We start from the raw sequence: 24,552 nt of genomic DNA, 5'->3' as shown, positions 1-24,552 counted from the left end.
AAGCTATTACCAGCAGGAGAGTAGGGTGGGGGGAGAGAAAACCTTTTGTAGTGATAAACACCCATTTTTCATGGTCTGTGTGTATAAAAACATCTTCTGTATTTTCCACAGTATGCATCCGATGAAGTGGGCTGTAGCTCACGAAAGCTTATGTTCAAATAAATTGGTTAGTCTCTAAGGTGCCACAAATACTCCTTTTCTTTTTGCGAATACAGACTAACACGGCTGTTACTCTGAAACCTAACCAAATGTGTGCACTCTATGCTGTTACGTAGCTGGAGGTTTAGTACCCTCTGATAAGCTTTACTTTAATCACGAGGAATGAGTGTTGATTATTGCAGTTAAAGTGACACTGCCAACATAAAACTCGTATTAGTCCCAAATTTAGTACCATCCGTCGGTATAAACCACACCTAAGGTGACTTGACTTAAAGAAGTTAGCAGAAAAATATTTTTCTCTATTTTTTCCAGTTTCTTTACTTCATGCATTTGGCAGCCCTCTGTCATATTCATTGTTTCCCATGTGTATTCCATCATGGGAGTTAGTTATTCCCTTATTGAAAACACCCTTATAAACATCAATGAGAGAACTGAAAAACCCTTAGAAAATGTACTTAAAGGGATTTTCTAAAAATTTCCAAACAGACTGTATTAACAAGTGCTGAAAGTGGAAACTGTCGCCTTCAAACCAAAAACAGAATGGGCTTGACCCCAAACTAGATGTGACACCCTCCAAATTCAGGGAAGGTCAGATCTGAACTTGAACCGCTGTGCCATCTCCATCTAAAAATAAGTGAAATAATAATGAAGTAGGTATCAGACTTGATGCTCCTTGAGTGTTCAGGAATTGAGCCCTTGTTTGGGAAAGTCTTTCAAAAGAAAAAAAAAATTGCAACTACATCAGAGTTTCAAAACCTATTCTTTGCCCTTCATAGACAGACGTTAACTGATCAGGGAAAGCTTCTGCCCTTTGGAATCTAAGCTTCTTCATGGTTCCTTGTGCCTGTTCCACTTTCTCCTGTGCTCAAGGTTCCTGGGGTAATGTCTTTGTGAATGTTCTGCAGTTCCATGCTGTAGCTTTTTTGAGAAGCTGGAAGGACAGATGTCTTACTGGTGAATCAGTAGCTCAGGGCTTAGCCAAGTTTAAGCCTAAAATCCCCATGTGCTCTCTAGGGTTCATAGACAGGATATTCTGGATTCTCCTTGAATGTTGCCTGAGACATTTCTACGCAAATATCTTCATGTTTGGATCTTTGGGGACTCCCCCCAACCGCAAGTTAGACCTGAGCATCTACTCCCAGGATCCTCAGACTGATTCAGTAGGAAAGCTAATATATCAGCTTTCAGATGCTGAATTAAGATCCTGTTCAAACAGCAGCTCATGGCTCTCCAGATGTCTAATACAGTGCACGGCCACCCCAAACCTCTTCTCGAAACTATCTAGCTTTCAGAAGAGCTTTTAACATCCGCTAGTTCAGAACCGGGGTACTTTAACTTCTTTCAAAAAGATTGTTGTAAATAAACCTCTTGAGGTCTGGCAGCTCCTCTTCCATGCCATCATGGCTACTCGCTGCTTTCCTCCGCTGAGTGGATCTGTTATGAGTTTTTCCCTCTTAATGCAGTAAGCTTGCATGACTATATTTTAGATTTATCACATCTTGGAACTTCTCTCCATGGCTTTAGAGAAGAAAATTTCAAATTCTTTTGGAGGAATAGTTTATATTTTAAACTTCATATTAGGGCACCAGAGTAAGAAGCTGAAATGAAATGTCGGGTTCATTTTGCATTCCCTGCCAGACCTCCTTCACCTGAATTTTTAATTGAAATTTATCTGTCTGAAGGAAGTACAGAAACTCTGTGTAACCCATAAAAGACTTCTCTTGTGAATTGTAAATGTTACATTGCAGTGCTTAGCAATGCCTTTTCAAATACCTATTAACACAGCATAAATGACAGAGTATGACACAGGACTGTAATGGAAAGAGGTCAAGATGCTCTGTTGCATGACCTCTAAATTATTTGTCAGCAAAGCAAAATAGACACATAACTATTAGAAATAATGTAAGATGGATTGGTAAATATCTACTTAAAAACATTGCCTGTTGTTTTTTGATGTCATGAATGGGCTCCATTAATTAGTATACTAGATGGTCTAAAATATGGTTTCATACATATGAAGTTTTAGACATTCTGATCCCAAAGACATTCCTGATGCAAGCAGACTAGTATAGCAGGGTCCAAAATCTTAGAAAGATTTCCTACACCAACTTGGCTCTTTCTGCAGGGCTGCCTTGCTGTGCTTTTATTAGTATTATTCTAGCAGAGAGATCCTAAAAGGTAGTTTTGGGTAATTGCTTTTCCTCTCCTAAGGATTCTCCCCCACAAGATTCCAACTTATCACCCCTTCTCTTCAATGTGTCTGTGGACCAGTGGGAGGGTTAGTGAGGAGGTGTGGGTTGAGGCATTTTCAATATGCTAATGACACTAGGTGTTACTTTCTGCATCATGCAAGCCAGAGCATGTGTCTGAAAGCAACTGGGGTGTGGAAGAGAACCTGTTTGGAACTTGGTAGGTGAGAGAAAACATTTTGCTAATAACACCAAGAGTTTGATTCTCCTCTCACTATACACAAATGTTATGACAGCGTAATTCCATTGATTTAACTGGAATTACTCTTGACAGATGCTAGTATAACTGAAATCTGAACCTGGTGCTCAGTGTTATATGCAATATTGTCAACATGAAGGAAAGTTGAGGCCACTGGGATGGTGATCCACAAATAGACCCAAAATCCCTGATGATTCGGAGAGTGGGCAGCTTGAGGGAGGAGAGCTATGAGGAGAAGGTTTTAAAAATATTTAGTCTTATTTCATTTAAAAAAAAATCTATATAGCCCCCTAAAGTGTTACTAATGACCATTGCAAATAAATTAACACCTTTGTTCTGGGATAGTGCCTGGATAGCTCCGAGAATTGTTGATGGGATATGGAGATTCTCGGTTCTAGGTGGTCTGGTTTAAATGTGGCCCAGATTAGTAATGACTGATAACTGCCACCATCTGTGGTGTGCCTACAACGTGATTTTGAGATCTTAGTTAATTTCCTAATGGATGTGTCCACATCATGACTGCCATTTTGTTAGCAATTCCAGCAGAGAAGCCAAAGACTGAATGGGCTACAGAGACTGACAACCCTCATATTTGTAGAGGCGGCCCCGTCTCTCGAGGATAGGACTGAGGCACATCATTAGGATGGTGTGGGGAAACAGGTACTGTGACTGCCCATGTTGTATGTATCCAGTGGGAGGATGGGGAGGTAGAGGCCATTGAGTCTGTTGGTTGACACCTTTCAAGAGTAATGCAATCCACCTAAAAGGCGGGTAATGGTTTGTAATGGTAGAGAACTAAAAGTCTGAATGCACAGGACCATTCATTTCCATGTTTTTCGTCTTCCTTTAAGTCTTAGTTGTGGTGCCAAAGTGTGAACTTTCAAAAGCACAGTAAGAATTTCTCAGCAATCGGTGCTTCGTCTTCAGTGACTGTGTAATTGCATTCTAACACCAGGCACTAATTTTAGACCATAGTGACTATGACGAGTACAGATTTTAGCTCGTGGTTTGATAGAATTTACTCATGGAAGATGAGGGAAAATGGTGTATAAACTTTGCCTCTCCTGACAAAGAGAAACATCTGCTGCCACTTGTTGATTAAGTGGCAACGATTCTTGTATATGCTCGGCACTTTCCAAACAGATCATTGTTGTTACACAGGACTTGTGGAATTTCCAAATCTGTTTCAGAAAAATGAAGCAAGCAAAAGTTTGTTCTAAAATGTTACATGGAAATTCTCTTGTATAACATGGCTTTACTATTTTAGCATAAAACAAGCCCTATTTAGAATTTGTGGGCCTGACTCTGCATCCATGTACACTGGTGTAAATAAGTAACTGTAATGAATTGAGTTACAACTGTGGAAAGCTGATGCGAGAGGAGAATCAGGCCCTGTTTGTTTGTTTAGCTCTCTTGTGTTTAGGGGTTAAATTCATCTGGGTTCATGAGGCATGTAAAATGTCCTATGCGCTCTATAAGCCCCACAATAAAAGCATAAAATCATAGATAAGGTCTTATGCAGGTCATCTCATTTGGAATGACTATCACCCTGATTTATTATCCAGGAACACTTTGCTTTTGGTAATATGATAAGGAAAACTCTTAATGCTGAAGTAGTTCTGGGGCTTATCAATTCTGCTGTGTACAGATATGGAGGTGTGTCTGAGCAGCACTTGAAGAAGAGAGGCAGGCATAGGTTGCTTTTTGCCACCCTTCTGGCCCCCTGAACCTGAAGACATCAGGTGCCAGCTTGATTCCATAGAGTGGCTGATTTAGCTTATGCTGGCAGTAATACCCAACTAGAGACTGTTTCACTGGCCTAGGATTGCTAGAACACAGTACCGTACCCTCTTGCTCGGCTCCTGTGCTGGAGGTGGCAGTGGGGACAGGGGCAGATGAAATGGAGACCCCCATGCAAGAGGAATTCCCAGCTGGCTGTTCAAGCCAGCTTTCCATCACCTTCGCCCTGCCGAAGCAGCATATCCATGCTGCAGATTTGGCCCTTAGCGCTTTTAAAAAGAGTAACAGGACTGAAATAATTTGGGTTGAGTTTTAAATCCAGTTCAAGATCAGAGAAGGATTTAGAAAGAATTCTCAGGAAGAGAATATAAATGTGCAGCCGTCAGAGGACAGCATAAACACCGTGTAGTAAATGTGGCAGCTAAACCAAAGGCAAGGCATCAGTGGTAAAAATGAGGCAACGTTATCCTCTGGCTGCATCACCACTATTGTACTCCAGCTGAGGACCCAGTGCACAAAGCCAGTTGGATCAATAACAGTTTGTTGCTTTAGGGCCATGGAGTCCACACTAACGCTGGGGGGAAACAGTCATTTCTAGTGTGCAGAAGGTGTGCTCATCTTAGCTCTTTAGTGTTTCATTTATTCTATGTTTCATGGAAAAATTATTTTAGATCATCTCATTTTAAACATTTTTGGATGTTAATATACTTTCAACAGAATGGAAATAATTACCATATGGCTATAAAATTTGCCATCTGTCCAAATGTACTCAAAGACAGTTAGTCTGTGTAGTGTGTTTATCAAAGTCCTAGTAATGCTGGTTGCTGATAGTATACAAGTTTTCATTGGCCTACCTGTCTGTCCCTATTACAATCAATATGTAAATGAAATGGAGAAAATTCCTACAGCCATGTCCTTCACCTTAGCCCGAAGGGGAAAAAAAATCTGTATACATGTAAAAGGTCTTGATGAAATATTGAAATGCTGACATTCCTCAATCTTTGTTTGTGCTAATGCATTTCTATTTTATAAAACAAATCCTAACTTTATTTTCAACTTAAAGTTCACAGCCAAGAAATTATCAGCAGGTCTCTGTGCTCTATAGAACAATAGAATTTAATAATAGATTCTGCCCTGTTACATGCATGAATAAAATTTGAAAATCCACAGGTTGGAAACACATGGTCAGTGGCATCATATATCTATGGTTATATTTAAGCTTGTTTCAGTCCTTCAAGGTGCCTTGTTTGGGTTTTAAACACGGAACAGAGCCCTTATTTTCTTACATGAAGTACACTGATCTTTACCAGAAGAATATGCTCAACTATTTTTTTAAGCATATTTACCTGTGAAGAACTAGGGCCAAGGGTTAAGAGAAACGACTAGTGATATTGTTGCCCCACTTGAGACATCTTAGAGTGGTCTGATTTTCAGAAAGTGCTGAAAATCAGGTCCCTTTGGGTAAGTCTACACTGTAGCTGGGTGGTATGATTCCCTGTGTGGATGGACAGACTCACGCAGGCCCAAGCAGCTGCCTGTGATGTAATATCCACATTGCTATTTTTAGTGCACTAGCTCGAGCTAAGCGAGTAAGCGTCTGTCTATCCATGCGGGGATTACAGCTCCCAGCTACAGTGTAGACATACCTTTTCGGTGTCTAAGTTGGGCACCCAAAATCAAAATTTTTAAAAAAATCTTGGGTTGGATTTCTGATGGATAATACGCATTTCTAATAATACTGTAACTTGTGCTCTCAGTTTTCTCTACGATACACCTAACTCTGCTAGTTGGTATAATACAAATTAATGTCTTTTGTTCTACAAATTTTCTGTCAAGTCACAGTGAGACTCTACCAGTATAGGCATGGAAATCTTGCACATCTGACAACCCATTCTTTCTGGAGGTCAGGAGAATGCCAGAGGACCCACAGTTATGTGCAAATGCTGTTGACAGTCCTTTATACTCATAAATAAATCCACATTTTAGAACTCTGCAGTGCAGATCTGATGGTACCAGATGGTCTTACATTTTTAAAGTTTATCATCTTTGATGAATAAGCTAATGTCTAGCAGCTTGAAACTTCAAGCCATATTTTTTTAAATATCTAGCGGGGGAAAGAAAAGATCCATCTTCTGTAAATAGAGTGAAATGTTGTAAATAGCTTTTTTTGCTGTATGGATGGGAACTCCTAACTGTGTCTATGGCTGGCTCTCCTTCCTCCCAGCTCTCCATGTGGTAAAACACCCCTGAGTATGTTGCTTCATGTATTGTTGGTTCCGCTGGCCTCTGTCCTTTAGGCACTCTTTTTCACCTGCTGAGGCACTTGGGGATTGCTGCCCAGATTTCCCTAGAAAGCATTGATGCAAGTGCAGTTTGGCAGCTTGGTAGATGCAGATGCACAAATGGGTCTGACACAGGAATAGTGTGTGTGTGTGGGGGGGGGGGGAAAGCTGTTTTGTGGACATAACCATGCATTTTGTAACCAGGTCTGGCGAGTGCCGAGGAGCATGGCTGTATGTGTAGTGTATCCAGGGCTTTGCTCTCCCCTCCCCCTTTGGTATGGTTTTGTGTACGTTATTTTCAGTGATTTTTGTCCTCTAGTTAAGGTGTGCTAGAAGAATCCCTATTTACACATGGCTGAACTGTAACTAGCCTGGTTCTAATAAGGCTGCAAATAGCAGGATTCTTCTACCATTAGAATGTTCCCCACCCAAACAACGAAAAAACTTGACAAATAAGACTTTACTAATCAGCAGCTTTAGTGTTTACTCCAGCATGATTTATTCAAAGCAAAGAAACTGTGATCAGGCAGAGGGGAAGTGGGGGAGGTGAGCAGTTTACCTATGACTGGCCAGGACACTAAAGGAATGGTACCTCCCACCCTTATGAGGTCAGTGTGTTTTGGTAGGATTCCCTGCTGACCCTGTGGCGGACTGCTCCGCTGCTGGCAGGGCCCTGGGTTGTTGATGGGATATGGAGCTTCTCGGTTCTAGGTGGTCTGGTTTTAAATGTGGCCCAGATTAGTAATGACTGATAATTGCCCAGGGGGGCCCAGGCCCAGTGGAGTTGGGTGGACCTGGGCCCCCTACTGGGGGCTGCCACCCCCTTGTGATACTCTGAAACCGAACATTTTTAGACAACCTCTTTTTCTTTCCTTCAAGTTTTCTTGTTAGGCTGCAGCTCCCTCCAGTACTTCCCCAACAGGCTCTTCCCCCTGACCCAATTAGATTCTGTTTGGTCTGAAAACTTGACCAATCTCCCATTTGAGTTTTACATAACAAAAAAGCGTAGCCTAGGAGGAGAGAGAGAATCAATCCTGAGCAAAGCAGGAGAGGAAGGAAAAAGAAAACTTAAGCAGAGGGAATGGGGAGTGAAAAAGGGGAAGGATGTACTCTATACCTGTGCGACATGAAGAATTCGGGAGGAGAATGGGAAGAGTCTGTCTCTCAACCAGTTAAGGCGAAAATGAAAAAATAGGGCCTATTTTCAGCCTCAAGTTTTGTCTCCACAAACAAATGCAAGCTCAATATTGAAAGTGCATTTTATAGCACACAGACATTCAAGTACATGATTTGTGAATGCAAACAGGTTCTTAGATATTTATGTGCTATAAAGTCTGGCCACAATGGCACATTTGCACAATTGGTGCAAAATTGGAGGGCAAGTTTAGGTGCTTTTGAAAAAAAATCAAGGCCGCAAGCAGAGGGGGTACACAATACACAGAAAAGGGGAAGCGGTGGGACCTACTTTTTCGTTATTTTAATTCAAAATTATTTGAAAGTCCCTATTTGTGACTTTTTCAGCTGCTGAAATTCAAGTGCATCTCCAGCATTGATCTATATGCTTATTAATGATGGCAATGAGGTTACCTACTTGAAAAGAAGTTCTGAACACAGTAATAGTGTTCATTAACTGCAGGGTAATACGACTGGTTAAAACAACCACAATCCAGAATTCTTTAGAATCCATTTTATAAATTATAATTGCTATTAACTAGTATGCTGAAGATATTAAACCCATGCAAAAAACCCATTTACACAGATCCATTGTAACAGAGGGAAGGAAATTAGCATAGGAGCTCCTTGCACGCGTAGGAACTGTAATAGCTCCATCTGGTACTAAGGTAGAGGCAAGAAATAATATAGAAAGAGAAAAGCCGGGTGAGCTAAAGAGGAGTGTACTGGTAAAGCAAGTAATGGTCATCAAATGCATTTTAAGTTAGTAGCTGATTTTTTTTATCTATCCGCAAGCACAGTTCTTCAGGATAAAAATCATCAGAGGGTGAAAACCATGGCAGCATCTGATCTCACTGCATGGTGACGTCCTGCTTCAAACACACAGTTCAATGTAAACATCTTAATTCATATACTGGCTTAATTATGAAAACATCTCTAACACCGTTATTAATTTTTCAAGATGCCCTATGAATAGATCGTATCAGAAATTATATATATGAATAAGAGGAGCTGAGCTGAAAGGAAACTAAAGCAATCCTCTACAGATGTGATTCCCTGTAATAAAAAATAAGTGCAGTCTGTGGCAGCAAAAAATTGTAAAGTATTTTTATTACTTGGTGAACAAGCCTGTGAAATTGTTGTGTGTATCTTTGAAAATTCTTTCAGACACAATATGTTTATAACCTTGAGAAGACAAACTACTGCTTTAAAAGCTCTAAAATTTGGTTCACTGGTACAGATCCGTGGAATCTTCACACAACCTTCCATTGACATGGGAGACAAACTCAAACTCCAAAGAGCTGAGGAAGAAGGGATTAGGCTTTACAGTTGCCTTCCCTCTTTGTGTTAGTGCAGATACAGAGTCCTCTACCAAGATTGTCATATATAGCAACTGAGGCCTTGTTAACATGTTAGGGGACTCCAAGGAGCATCTGCAATTCCATGGTAGGTGGGCAACCATGTTCACGTCTATTAGATGTGCTCAGTCCTCAAAGTTTTCAACCTCATTTGTGGCACTGTGATGTTTAAGGTACTGTTTCTATTGTCACATTTCACTGCAGGGCATTTTTTTTGTTAATTAGAAGTATGAAATCTTGACCGGATATCACAAGGAGGTAAAAGGGATGGAACCTAGCTTTTAATTGTAATTGATGCTGTGATGCTAAGACAACCCTAGCCAAACAGAATCCAGAAAGCATCCCTTTGCTACCTTCCACAACTCTTTTGGCTCAGCAGGCTGATTGCATGCATTAAATAAAAGCCATGATCTGTCAGGATTACTAATTTGTGGGATGAGGATATCTTATTTCCAGTCCATGAATTCTCCACCTTGCAGGCTGCTTCATGGCATTTGGGAACTGCGCTATGACAGGGAAATTCTCAGTTGACCAGTCATCCAAATTCCAACTCTTTTTATATTGTTGGAGCAGCCCAAAGAGACCAGAACCGGGGTGAGAGTCTGGGCCTATGTTTCAGCGTTGCAATAAACCTCACTTAACAAGTGAACAACAAGTAATTTCCCTTGGTAATATCCTTCCTCCCCAAACAAAACAAAACAAAACCAAAAACCCCAGACAAATAGCAAGCTAGTTTTTGTAGATTTGTGATTTACTAACTTCCGTAAACATAGCTCACTCACATCTCCTTAAGATTAGGAATGACCTGTCCAAACAGGGTAACCAAGTCCATACAAATGTTTAGGCTCTCATCCCTCATGGAATCTTTAGAATGCAGGCACACCTGGGACTTTATTTAGGCACAAATACAGGGGCTGAGCAGCCTGAGACACACATCTAAAATCTCTCACAGCACTTGCCACTTCGTCTCCACTAAGCAGAGCAATAGAAGTTCAAAGTCCTTCCAGAGCCTTGCCTATAACTATATTTTTTTCTAAAAATTTTCCGTGGTGGTTATCTATGGTGGAAGTGCTGGGGTAGACAAGGTGCGGTGACTGCCAGTATTTTTACTACAATGGTGTGCAGACCAGCTCAGCGCAGGTTGAGACAACTTAAACACCTAGACCCTTGTCTGCACACTCACCGTTACTACCACTGGTAGAGCTGCACTGATGTTAGCAATGGTAGGAAACTTTTAAAGAAAAAGGCTAGTATAGGCACAGCATATTATGTCTTGCCATCATTAAACACCATGAATGTCCTTCCGGAGGCTTGCTGAGCCAATTGGATGAATGCTCAGTGCTCTGCATGGAGGCAGGGAATGTTTGCAGATTGTATGTACTGTTTGGTGTTTATTAAAAAGCCAAACAAAAGCCAGATTAAACTTCAGAACAGAACCCAAAAATATTAGTAACATTTATGAAGTCTGAAAAATTAATATGTGTGGGGAGGGAGCAGTTGACAGAGGACAAATCCACTGATGTTCCCAAGGCAACATGTTGATGTTTGGAATTTTTTAGTTCCTTTGCATATTAAAAGTTAAAACGTTAGAAGATGTTGCCTTTGTATAAATGAATCTGAAAATTTGACTTTAATCAGTAATACAATCAAAGCATTGCTATTGCAAAATAGCATAATCAAATGCTTAACGATTTCAAATGCCATAAAACTAAACAGAGCCTTAAACAAAGATGTACTTTGGTGCATGAACCCATGCATGTAATTATTGATATACTTTTTCCATACACTATTCAAATATTCTCTCTCAAGGCTTGTGTCAGGGTTCCCTCCCCACTCTGAAGTCTGGGGTACCACATGAAAGACCCCCCCCCCCCAAGCTTATTTCTACCATCTTAGGCACAAATCCCTTCTTGTCCGTGGACGGTATTCACTGTCACCACCAAGTGAGTTAGACAAAGATTAAAGGAAAAGAACCACTAATGGTGCTTTAGTCTCTGTTAAATTAACACAGACAAATGTTTTCCTGGTTTAGGGAAACTTTTGTTTAAAAGTTGGCCTGTAACCTTAGTTAGTATTACCAAGGAATTGGGATACCTGAGTTGTATTTCCAGCCTTGCCACTGATTCTCTTTGTTACCCTGAGCCGGTAATTTCACCACTCTTGTCTTTTTTCCCACATGTACAATGGAGATATTACCAACATTTAAGTGCTTTGAAATGAAATTAAAGGTGTGTTTCACATTTGTCCCACCCATCCTATGTCCTTGACTGTTCTTCTTATTCTGTGCCATAGAATATTTTGCAATCTTACTCACGGGTTTAAACATGCATTTCACTTTTGATTGTTAAACATCCTGTCAGCAGACTGTGTAACTTGCATGAAGAATCTGATGGAATCTGACTGAGCTGACTTAATTAGTGTGTGCCAGTTTGGGGCTGGTAACAAGCTGTTTACTTTCATAATGCCTGCATGCTGTTATTCCTGGTGTGAAGTGTATAGATTTCAAAAGTTTGTCATTATGTTGCTGCATTTTGCATTATGGAACTTAAAAAAAATCTTACACTTAATTCTAGTGATCTTTTTCATGTTTAATCCAAAATATTACATATTTTAAAATACAATTTAGTTTAGACATTGGATAGCTGAGTCTCTTCAAGGTGTGATGTCAGATATTTTAAAAAAAAAGTCTCCCAAATCTGTCAAATAATCAGGTTAAGTAAGACTCTCTTCCTTCTACTACCTAGGGTTGCCAATTTTGGTTGGATGTATTCCTGGAGATTTTATCACATGACATCTTTCATTAAAGATTAATCTTTAATTCCTGGAGATTCCAGGCCAATCCTGCAGGGTTGGCAACCCTACTCCTACCCCCGTTTTGTTGTTCTCCAGTGAAGAGCTTTGTTGTGGATTTATGAACTTCAGGAGGGAGCAACCATAGGTTTTCCCACATATCCTTTCCAGTATATCTGCATACTAACCTGACACACTTCCTGCTTGTCTAATCTTTGGCAGTAAACAGATAGTTGTGGTACCACATTGTGTGTTGCATTCATAATATCCATGAGGACCATTAAACCTATTTAATTCATGACCTATGGCATAGGTTGATCTTGCTGTCTTAGAAAGCAAGTAGCAGTTTCACTAATGATTTCACTAAGATTAGAGCTGGGCCCTTCAACCCTGGCTGAAGACTATTTAGTGCATTTCTTCACTGCCCCATAAGAACCAGTGAAGAGGCTTGCACCATTTCTTAACTGTAGTCAGAGATTGAAAAATGATGGATGATCTCTTTCTTTTGAACAATGATTAAAGTTTTAGATAAACTTCAGCCAGTGTGCAGAATGCCTTGTGCAAAAAAACAAGTTGTAGTTCTCCTCTAAAGCAACTGTGTTAGGGTCCGTGCTTTGATCTTTAAAAAAAAAAATCATTATAACTGGTAGCGGAGGGTGGGTATGTGTGTATGGGAACATTGCATCTGTACACAGAGACACACATGATTATGCCTGGGTGAAATATGTCTGAACGAGTCCTGAAAATATATCATTGTGTGTGAATAATTGTCCAACTTAGTGTTTGATATAAGGAGATTGAAGTAGCCAAAGATATAGAAGCTGACGCATTAACCCGCCTCACCACTTAGCTCTTCAGGGGCTCATAGTGCCAAGGAAGCCTGGGATGGAAACTAGAGGCTTTTGTTTAACAGCTGTTCACCAGCTGAACAGGCATGCAAGGCAGTCAGTATGCAGAGCTGGATAACAGAGCTGTATGCAGTGCGTGGTTGGACACTTCATATTCTTCGCAAAAACAACACACAGTTATTTTGGAGAGAGACACTTACAAATGATTTGGCTGGAAGGTTTGTTATTTTCTGACCTCTTCATTATTATAATTCTGGATACGTTGACAGGGAATTGAGAATGGGGCCTCCTACTGGGCACTGTTGAAACATAGATAAGAGATAGTCACTGAGGTCAGAACACTGCATTTCTAGGATATTACATTTTTCTTTGAACAAATTGTTGTTCTCTACAAAATATTACACAAATTGCTGCAGTTTTTAAATTGAGGGGAGTGGTGGTCAGCATCAATCCGGGTCAGATTTTATGCCTTAATGGTGATTTAATGTTGGTGCAGTCTGACATTTTCCTGAATCACCTTACCAGATCAACAACCTTTGTAGTAGGTAAGCGCATGAATTAAGACAATCAACCCTACAAGTCCTGCTTACCATGGTTGCCTATGGTTCTGTGTTAACAGCTGGGTAAATTAATACTTTTAGGCTTCAGTCCTGGAGCTTGTTATGCATGGGTGGATTACTGCAGCCATGTGCAGCCTGACTGATTTTGGTGGGTTCCATATGCGTGCCGCATTCTGCCTGCAAGCAACAATTTGCAGGACTGGGCCAGACACAGCAAATCATGTTCCAGAACTGGTAGTCAAGGTTTTATCGTCATATTTCAGAGTGAAGAAATGAAATAGGTTGGGATTACTTGTGTAAGAATTTGCCATGCCTATATCTATATACTTCATAATAAATTTGACTAGTGGGCAAGTGTTCTGAAATACTACAACCGAGTACTTTAAAAGGTTTTTCAGCTAAATTTTGATTTTGCAAGGTGCTAATCAGGAGTGCTGATATGATTATCTGAGTTTCAAATGGCAGTAGTTTCTTATATACAGAAATCTGAACTGGATAGGGATGGTGGTGTTCAGCGGGATGATGTGGAAATGGTGTTTTTGTGTGTTTGTATAGAGCCTTACATAATAAGGCCCCTTACCTGATTTAGGCCTTTGTTTGCTGTCAGAATGCCCTCTCCCCAGAAAAGAGAGAAAAGAAATTAGGAAATCACCTTAGAACCCATATAACCTATAATTATGTTTTCTCTGCCATGCAGATTTCTGAATTAAAGGATTTGTGTATCACATATGTTAACTAATTATTTCTTCGCTTTAGTGACAATTACCAATAACATCTAAAATATAGTCTTTGAACAACAGGTGCTGTTTATTTGCGTACTGTGAAGAACATGTGAAGTCCAATGTTCAAAGATATTCCTTGCTATATTGCTTTAAAATACACTGCAGAAGCTTCAGTGAGAAAGGAATAAACACACATGACATGTTTACCAGGAAACATTTCCTTGCTCGTCAATCTCTAAACAAAGCGACATTCTTATTGAATAAGAAGGTGGCTGTGTCAAGATCTACTTTATCTCCATTGTTTTCACTTTCTCTATAGATACAGCCTAGATTGCATTCTGTGGGAAAAGATTTATCTTGCACAAATATTTGCTTCCTACACTAATTTTCTGGGATAGTGGTCAGTAAAGATGTGACTGTTGAAAAAGATCAATAGCAATTGATGATGTTGCTAAATTAATATATCGTTAATTTTCTTCAAGGAAAGACACACACTCAAAATAATTCTGTAGTGAATGTGGTGCTTGTGAATGGAGGTGATTTGACAGAACTTTAAAAAAAACAAAAAAAAACAACCCCCACCCCAAACTCCACATAACATATGCTGTATGGGCAGTCCAAGACTCCTAATTCTATCTGCAAATATACTTCTCTCCAGATCTGGAAGAGCCACTTCTTAGGATGAAAAGGTAGTCATTCTTCATGTGACCAATCAACCTTTGGCCTCTTGGCTGAGGCAGCCAATAAGCTTGTGCCATAGTGTCAATTATGGTGGGGAATCTTGTGGGGCTGTGAGATATGAACACCTGTCCACTAGCCACTGCATTGAGGCCAGAAGTTAATTTCAGATAGGCCAGGGGTGGGCAAACCTTTTGGTCCGAGGGCCACATCTGGGTATAGAAATTGTATGGAGGGCCATAAATGCTCACGAAATTCATGCTGGGGTGCGGGAGGGGGCTCTGAGTTAGGGCAGTTGGGATAGGGTGCGGGGGGATATGAGGGCTCCAGTTGGGGGGGTCGGACTCTGGGGTGGGGCTGGGGATGAGGGGTTTGGGATATAGGAGGGTCCTCCTGGATGGGACCAATGGGTTCGGAGGATGAGAGGGGGATCAGGGCTGGGGTAGGGGGTTGGAGCCCAGGAGGGGGTCAGGGGTGCATGCTCCAGGCGGTGCTTACCTCAAGCAGCTCCTGGAAGCAGCAACATGTCCGCCTTCTGGCTCCTATGTAGAGGCATGGCCAGGCTGTCCTACCTGCAGGCGCCATCCCTGCAGCTCCCATTGGCTGACAGCAGCCAATGGGAGCTGCGGGGGCAGCACTTGGGGTGGGGGCAGTATGCAGAGCGGATCCCTCTGGTTACCCACCTGTGTAGGAGCCAGAGAGGGGACATGCCACTGCTTCTGGGAGCCACATGGAGCGGCCCTGAACCCTGCTCCCCAGCTGGAGCGCTGGAATGGGGCAAGCCCGAGACCCCACGGCCCAGAAGAAATGGTTGTAATGAGGCTTGCAGGTTGGAGCTGTAGGGCATGATTTTCTACATACCAGCAAGTACTACTGGAAGACACTTAGGGCACATCTATACTGCAGCTGGGAGCATGCCTCACAGCCCGGCTAAACTGGCATGTGCTGGCTGTGTGTTAGCTAGCGTGCTAAGACTAGCAGCTCAGGAGGTGGCATGAGCTAACTGCCTGTGTACAAGTCCACCTGACCCTCTGGATCCATACTCAAGTGTCTAACCCATCCCATTGCTCAAGACACAACGTCCACACTGATATTTCTGGCATGCTAGGTCAAGCAGAGCTAGCTTATGTCTGTCTGCTGGGCTGGGAGGAACACTTCCAGTTGGAGTGTAATCATACCCATATGTGCAGTACTTCCAGTCTGAGTAGTGACCGTAAATGTAGCACCTTTGTGCTCAAATATCTCTAACAAATTCCTTTTTATAAATTGGTTCTAAAAGAGGGTAATATACTCATTTTTAGGATTGTCTCAGTCACAAAACCACAGGATCCCATGTAGTACTGAGGAAATCTCTTTGCCCATCCAGTATTCTATTTCAGCAGTATAAAAGAGACTCCCATTTTAAATCGATGTCCTTTAGAAAATAACTTTTCTTGAACACTCCTTGTTATATAATGCTTTTATAGTTTTATATTGAGCATACCACAGCGAACTGTCATGCCTTGCAATGTGCATTTTATTTAAAGAATCCTCAGCAGAACATTAACTGTTCTTCCATTTGCAATTCTGGTAAAACTGATTCTTGATTCAGGTGCCAGAAATCATTACTAAGAAAAAAATTACCATGTGGGTTTTGAAGTGCGGTGTGTTTTTATTTCATTTTTTGCAGTCATGACTACACACATGAATCCCTGATATGCTATTAGCTTTAGGGCTCCTTTAACGCAGCTGTGATCACTTTAGATAAGCTATTACCAGCAGGAGAGTGGGGTGGGGGGAGAGAAAACCTTTTGTAGTGGTAAACACCCATTTTTTCATGGTTTGTGTGTATAAAAAGATCTTCTGTACTTTCCACAGTATGCATCCGATGAAGTGAGCTGTAGCTCACGAAAGCTTATGCTCAAATAAATTGGTTAGTCTCTAAGGTGCCACAAGTACTCCTTTTCTTTTTGCGAATAGAGACTAACACGGCTGTTACTCTGAAACTTTTCACATGAGGAGCCTTATTGAGTTCATGTGTGTAAGAGTACTCAAAACTGTAAGTGTTTGCATGATCAAGGGCGTAGTAGCTTAATGCCTGAACCTGAAGGTGACTCCCTGTAGCCAGGCAAGTCAATGCGGCTCCCCAGGGGCACAGCAATTTGTTGTCACCACATGTAGAATCAGTTGTGGGAATGGGGCTTTGTTTTCAGCTTCTGTGCACGAAATAAAACCACAGTTTGCACTATTTCAGTATTACCATTAGGAAAGGGTTAGATAAAACAATAGAAAAAATCATAATGTCACTGTATAAATCCATGGTACGCTCACACCTTGAACACTGCATGCAGTTCTGGTCACTCCATCTCAATAAAAATATATTAGAATTGGAAAAGGCATAGAGAAAGGCACGTAAAATTATTAGGGATATGAAACAGCATCCACATGAGGAGAGATAAGAGACTAAGAAGCGGGGGCATAATAGAGGTAATAAAATCATGAATGGTATAGGGAAGTGTTATTTACCTCTTCACATAAGACAATGAAATGAATAGGCAGCAGGTTTAGAACAAACATAAGGAAGTACTACTTCACACAATGCACAGTCAACCTGTGGAACTTATTACCAGGGGATGTTGTTTAGGCCAAAAATATAACTGGATTAAAAAAAGAATTAGATAAATTCATGGATGATAGGTCCATCAATGGCTATTAGCCCAGATGGTCAGGGATGCAAACCCATGCTGTGGGTGTTCCTAAACCCTGACTACCAGAAACGGAGACTGGACAAGAGGGGATGGATCACTCAGTAATTGCCCTGTTCTGTTAATTCCTTGTGAAACGTTTGGCACTGGACACTGTCAGAAGACATGATGGTGGGTTAGATGGATCACTGGTCTGGCCCAGTTGGCCATTCTTGTGTTCTTACCAACCCTAAACATTCAGAAGGCCCATAAAAGCCATTATGGTGATTTAAAGTTCATGAGACTCTTATAATTTTAGCATCTTTTAGCCTTCTGATTTTTGAGGTTTTAACATTTGCGTTCTTCAGGGTTTTCTCCATGACCATGATGGTTAGAAATATATTTTTTAATGGAAGTGGTCATTTTCACATAATCATGCACAGGGGCTTTAAGAAAAACACCAAATATCACAGGAGGACTCTCTATAGAATCACGAGAGATGGCAATCCTGTTGCTCGTATTCAAATTTTTAATAACGGCAACATTCCTGACAATGAATAAATCATCCATAACTGTAGAATCCCCCCACCAATACCCCTACTATTTTTGCACTTGTTTGTTCATTTATAGTTCATGAATGAAGGGTGCAGTTACAGTGATCACAGCTATCTACTGCATAAGAACTTTCTGGCCGAGCAGTTTATCATGAATTGCTGGGTTATGCATCTACAGTATTCACAACTGTTTTCTTATATCTGATTGCAAATAGAGCCATCTCTGGAATTCTTTCAAGGGCACATATCCGTACACATGGAAGGACTTGATACCCATGATCGTGCTGAGCCCAGAGCTGTGGTCAAGTCTGTGTCCAGAAAGTATTCAAAAAATGCCAATTATTTAATGCAGATTTGGTCATTTATTCACTTGATTTGATTCTGCTCCCACAGCGTGCATGGTTCATAATTCCCTGGGGTGTGTTTAGTTATATTGTAATTTTGTTCTGAATGCCATTATTATGAATATGGCTCATGTTATTCCAAATAACTAGTGTACATGAATAGAGTATTTATTCCATCATCTGTGTATTAGTATGTGTTGCTGTGCCTGTAAATAAATAAAGCATGCAGAAAGCAAACGCATCGGATTTCATGGAGTATGGAGAGAGATTTTATTTTAAACAACAACACAACATTATAAAACAACAAGAAGTGTTTCTATCTTGGAGGTATATGAGGTTTCATTTACATTACAATATGTGCTACGGAAATTGAAATTTGAAAGTGAGTGACCTAGCATATTTAGTCTTGGGAGTGTATTTAATAATTTACACACAATAAATGTGTAGCGGTGTTGAAATTCTTTGGAATTAAAAACTATTAAGCTGTGCAAAATTAAACTGGTGAGAGTGAAGATATGGTGTAGCTTTGTGTTTGGTCGTTCTGCGACTGTTAAGTGTGAATTAGAGGATTAGAATATTGTAGTGCTTTAGCTACTTATTAATAGGCATGTATCTTGTAAAATGAAAGCTCTGCCATTTTGATATGGAAATAAGTTTGGCAGGTGTGACTGTTACAAGGCAGGAAGGATGGACTGGGCTTGCTTCTCTCCCTCTGCTCCCCGTGATCTTAGCAAACCTTGCAGTGAGACAAAAAGGAAAGGGTTACGCTCCACTGAAAACAGCAATAATACCTGGAGCTTTTGTACGCTTTCAGATGTCACCAGCCACTGCTGGAGTTTGGAGGGGCTGCACATCTTGACTTAACATACCCATTCCGTTTTTAATAATCAGGGGCCAAAGATGGCAAATCAACACTAAATGACATGTCTTAGAGACGTCTTCCTCATACTGTGCAGTAGTGAGTGCCAATGCTGCACTCTGCTGTTGGAAGCATTTTGTAGGGCACATAAAATAACTACATTACACCCCAGCCTGGTGTTTGGTAAAATGGTGTCTCTATAAACTACAATATGTTGAAATAAAACAGATCTTGGTTTTGCACATTATTATTCTATGTCAGTTGCAGGGCATTTGCACTTGAAATGTGACTAATACACATTAAATATTAATGGAAAATCTGCGGGGGGGTGTGTGTTTAATTTATAATGGGACTGAATTATTCTCTTACATCTTTTGAAGCGGTGTCATGGGTGTAAGTAAGAGCAGAATTTGGCCCTCCCGGTGTACTCCAAATTTGACTGGCTGGTTGTGAATGTGGCTTTTACTTGATGGTGCCAATTAGAAATTAAAACATTCATTGGGGAAGATGCATTGTTTTCAGTGTCTGTTTCCTCTTCTCTTTGTCAGTTCTTGCACTTCTCTATATCTCCTCTTTTTTTTCTTTTCCTTCATTGTGTGCTTTACCCACAAAATTAAAACTAGGGGTCACCTAATGAAATTAATAGGCAGAAGGTTTAATACAAACAAGAGGAACTACTTTTTTATGCAACACACAATCAACCTGTGGAACTCATTGCTGTGGGATGGTGTGAAGGCCAAATGTAAAACTGGGTTCAAAAAAGAACTAGTTAAGTTCACGGAGGACCAGTCCATCAGTGGTTATTAGCTTAAGAGGGTCAGTGTGAAGCCCCTTGCCCAATACAGCTCTTAACCTCTGCAAGAAGTTGGAAGTGGAAGATAGTGGTGGATCACTCCAGAATTACCCTGTTCTGTATGGTCTCCCTGGAGCTCTTGTATTGACTGCTGTTGGAGACAGGATATTAGACTAGATAGACTATTGGTCTGAGCCAGTATGGCCATTCTTATGTACCTATCCTCTTTATTTCTGTATCTTCCAGGTCTTTCCCCAGAATATTTCCCTTAATTCTGTTTTCTGAATTGGCCAGTCAATCTCTTCCTCCCCCCACCCCAACATCCACCTTTTTACACACCAACAACCCTGACTTAATGTTGCATACACACCCTCTTCCATGGAGCACCAGGCATCTTGATATGCAGAGGACAAAACTGCAGTGAGGGTCTCACTGCTCAGAAGTCAATACCACTTGAAAAGGCACGACCTTACCCATCACCGCAGTGGCTAGATTCCTACCAGGTTGCTGCCCCTGAATATTATTTGGCAGCTCCATTTATTTTTGTAGATGCCAGCTGGGTGTTTTGAGTAAATTGGAATGCCCCCTCCCAAACTCAATCTGTCACTGCCGCCACCACCACACACACATAACATCCTGGGTGCTGGAGAAGGAGCTTTCTCTCTAGGCTTTCCCTCCCACCCAAAGATTCCCAGCAACCTCAAGACTCTGTTTTGGGGGTTTACCTTTTCAGTAAACAATTCCAGCGTCCTCCTGTGCGCAAGACTTTCCCAAGCTGCAAAAGAAGACTGAGTCTTGCTAGTTTGACTGCTCCCCAGAGGGTTCTGAATAGCAGTAGGCAAGACTGGCAAAGCTACAAGCCGCAGCAGAGGTACTGGAACTGTCAGTCTCCAGACTCAGGATGACTATGTTATGTTATGCCCACAAAAAATACAGAGCAAGCAAATGGGGGAAAGGGGAGAAGATATCTATTCCCTGGCTGCAGAGCTATTTGGTATTTTTTTGTAAGAGCCCAAGAGCAAGTACTTTAAAGGGGAAATTTCTCTGACTTCCCCATTATGGGGAATTACCGTAGCTGCTTACTCAGGTGGCATTCTGACCTGTTTTAATTTGAAGGTAATTATTGGCATAGACTCACATGTATTTGCGTAATAAAAACTTGACATGTAAGAGGGCTTTAGGCCTCTTAAGATGAGTATTTTATGGTTGAAGTGGTCTATGTATATGTAGAGAAATGCCCCTTTTTTCTAGCTAAGTGCTGCACAAATATTAGCATTTGAAATGAGAGCCAAATTCACATACCTGGGACTGCATATAACATCAGTCTCACAGAGCTACTGTTAAGGAATAACTGGAATAATTTATATATCTTTACCAACATAGTGAGAAAGTTCCATTGTATTTGAAGTGCCTTCCACATGAGTATTGAATTTATTGAATTTGGCACAGCCATCCATCCAGAAATGTACTCAACAGCTCCTGAAAAATTTAAAACCATGCAGATATCTTACAAGGAAAAAACATTACTACTGCACCTGCATGTTTGTTTGTTTTTTTTTTCATTTTTAGGCCTCATTAGGTTTTTCACCAGCAAACCACCTTTGCCAAGTTAATTCTACAATTAGAGTATCAGATATGCCCAATGTTAGTAAATTCAATTTGATTTGTATGATCATGTATTCTCTAGCACCTAGAGACCTCAATCAGGATCAGGGCTGGTTTGTGCTAGATGTTACCCAAACAGAGCAGAACACAGTCCCTGCCCTGAAGATCTTACGGCCTAGAGGTATGTCAGCACTTTGAGTTGGAGGTGTAATTTCCAACTCGAGGACGCACACTCTCACTAGCTCTGATTGAACTAGGGCGCTAAAAATAGAAGGGTAGCTGCAGCAGTGTGAGGGGCTAGCCGCCTGGAGTAGAGCTCTGAGATGCTAGCTGTGTACTCAGGGCTGTTAGCGCTTCCTACCTCTCTCACCATGGCAGCTACATTTCTATTTTTAGTGTGGTGGGTTTGTCTCCTCAAGCTGGAAATTACTCTTCCAGCTCCAGGTGTAGCCATGGCCTAAGATAACACAACAAGTGGATGTAACAATCAGCTGGGAGGAGCAAAGGATTGAACATAATGGAAAACGTGGAGGCCAGATATGTACACAGATAGATGGTTTTGAGGTGGGTAAATAAAAATATTTATAAAACAAATATCCGAGATTCCCACTGGTGTTCTACCTAGACATTAATTAGCCTTGTGCAAAACACCTTCTAGCAGCCTCTTCAGTTTGTGTGTTGTAAACATCCTATTTCTCTGAGGCTGATATGGTGGGTTGTATTGGAATAAACTGACATTTCAGCATCCTATCATAATTATGTCAAGATAATGTCTTAATTATATAATATTCTAAATGTGTTATGTTGAGTGGTAATGTCATGTAATGTTCACTATTTTATATAATCAGTTAGCCCTCAGACTCAGGGAATAAAAAATTATATAAATAGAGTAGAGTTTTCTTTACACTTCAAATTGTACCTTCCATCCAAGTTAAATTTTAAAGTGGAAATAGAATATTTACTGACATTACTGCCTTAATAAATCCTAACTGTAGTCTTCAATCCAAATAACTTCATGTTTATCACATGTACTGTTCTTCTAACCCTGCTTCTTCTCTGCTCTCATGTTGTTTATACTGTCATCTTTAAAAACAAACAAACCTGTACTTTGTGTGGAATTCTCATGTTGGGTAAAATTGTCTGTGAATTGACAGTACTATAGTTAGGAAATGAAGCTGTGGGTTGGGACCCCAAATACTTCACCCATAAATACAGCTTGTTGAACTAAAATGTAATACAATCTTTTTTCATCGTGGTTAGCTACTTTGCAGCTGATTAAATTTTCGTGCACATCCATAGAACAGAATGAACGGAAGGACTGAGATTTTAGTATGTAAATAGTGACACTGGGCATTTGGTTTGATAAAATTGTAAGGAGAATCTGCAGTGAGTTCTGTCTCTAAGTAATGATTCATATGGCTGAGTGGTATGAGGAAGGAAAGCTGTGTGGTTTTAGAAAAAGCAAGTGGATTTGGCAAAGATGTGTGTCAATGTAATTTAATTGAAATGATGTGCTAATTTGAGGAAGAAGGTGCTAATGTTTTAACAGTGTCCAGTTATAGCAACATGGGAACTAAAATTGCATTTGTACTGGTGGCCCAAGAAGGGAAGAAGGTCAGTGAGTTCAGGGAGCTAAATGTCACATGGTAAGGCTAAGAATAGGTATAGAACGCTGGAGTGTTGATTCAGATAGTAATTTTAGTGCACTGTTTTTCCATTTAGAATTCCAGGGTTATCTCATTTGAACTGTGAGGTTTAGGTCTGCTGTTTTCAACATGGTTGATCAAGAGCGGACTTCTGCAACATTTCATCTTCCACAAACTCATGCATCCATTTCTCCTGTCCCTCCCTATTCCAGAGAACAGCCCATCTTCACCACCAGAGCACATGTCTTCCAAATTGACCCCAGCACCAAGAAGAACTGGGTTCCTGCAAGCAAGCAGGCTGTAACTGTTTCCTACTTCTATGACAGCACAAGAAACAGCTATCGGATTATCAGTGTGGATGGAGCCAAGGTAGGAGGTTGACGGATACATCTGGCATGCTTATTGATTGGAGAGCATCGTGTGATGCTACTCACCATTAACTGGTAATAGATATGGATGGGCCAGCCTACAGAGATAATTGAATAAATACTTAATTTGTATGTAATCCACTCTGTTTATTTGTACTGTGAAAGCTTCGAGTGCAGAAGTAAGTGTGTGTGTGTGTGTGTGTAATAACAAGTGGCTTTCTGAACACAATTATACATGTGGAGGCAAGACTATATCAATTTAGAATAGCTTAATAATATTGACATCTTGGCAGGCCAGTAGTTCTTAGTGTCAAGTTTTGGCGAGTATTTGGCTGATTGTGTCTTAAAATATTGTCCATTAAAGGTACATCTGAATTTTTGTGGCAAAAACCTATTTTTAAAGGGTACAATGGGAGAGGTGCACACTCGGACTGGAACTATTAGTTTTGAAGAGAAAGGATTGCCCACTCCTTGGGATAAAATAATATGTCTTCAGTGAGTAATTATGCCCTCCTGCCTGCACCTTGATAGACTGTCACACTGCTGGTCATTTTTTTCAGTCTGCAAGACATAGTCTGCTATTGTAATTCGCAACCCCATGCAACATTCCTCTAGCACAGTGAAAAAGTGAAGAAACTCCACAATGCTGCAGCCCTTCTCTTGCGCCCCCCTCCTTTAATTAGTTTTTATTGTTTCCGATAATGACTAGTTAAGGCCAAATTCTGCCCTTGGAAGAATGTCTACATTGATTCAGTGGGAGCCCCAGATGTGCATTTGAGGGCAGAATTTATCCCTTGCATGTTTCCTTTGTAAAGGTCTAAACTGGAACAGCTTCAGTTTACCACTTAATTCAGTGGTTAATGTTAGCAAGGCAGAGTTCATTAGCCTTCAGTAGACCAACTTCAGTGACTATTTTATGTAAATTATTTCTCTCTCTAAAATAGATTACAAATTAGAGTTTT

At 40.7% G+C, this 24,552-nt stretch overlaps 1 protein-coding gene across 1 annotated transcript in view; it reads left to right on the top strand.

Moving 5' to 3' along the window:
- Positions 1–24,552, top strand: part of HOMER2 (homer scaffold protein 2) — a 103,998-nt gene that overhangs the window by 20,521 nt on the left and 58,925 nt on the right. The window contains exon 2 of the mRNA XM_077828538.1: positions 23,435–23,591. Within this exon, the coding sequence (XP_077684664.1) occupies positions 23,435–23,591 (157 nt within the window). The remainder of the gene's footprint in view (positions 1–23,434; positions 23,592–24,552) is intronic.

The sequence above is a fragment of the Eretmochelys imbricata genome, chromosome 10 (assembly GCF_965152235.1).
Source record: "Eretmochelys imbricata isolate rEreImb1 chromosome 10, rEreImb1.hap1, whole genome shotgun sequence".
Lineage (NCBI taxonomy): Eukaryota > Metazoa > Chordata > Testudines > Cheloniidae > Eretmochelys > Eretmochelys imbricata.
This window is presented reverse-complemented; position numbering and strand designations above follow the sequence as displayed.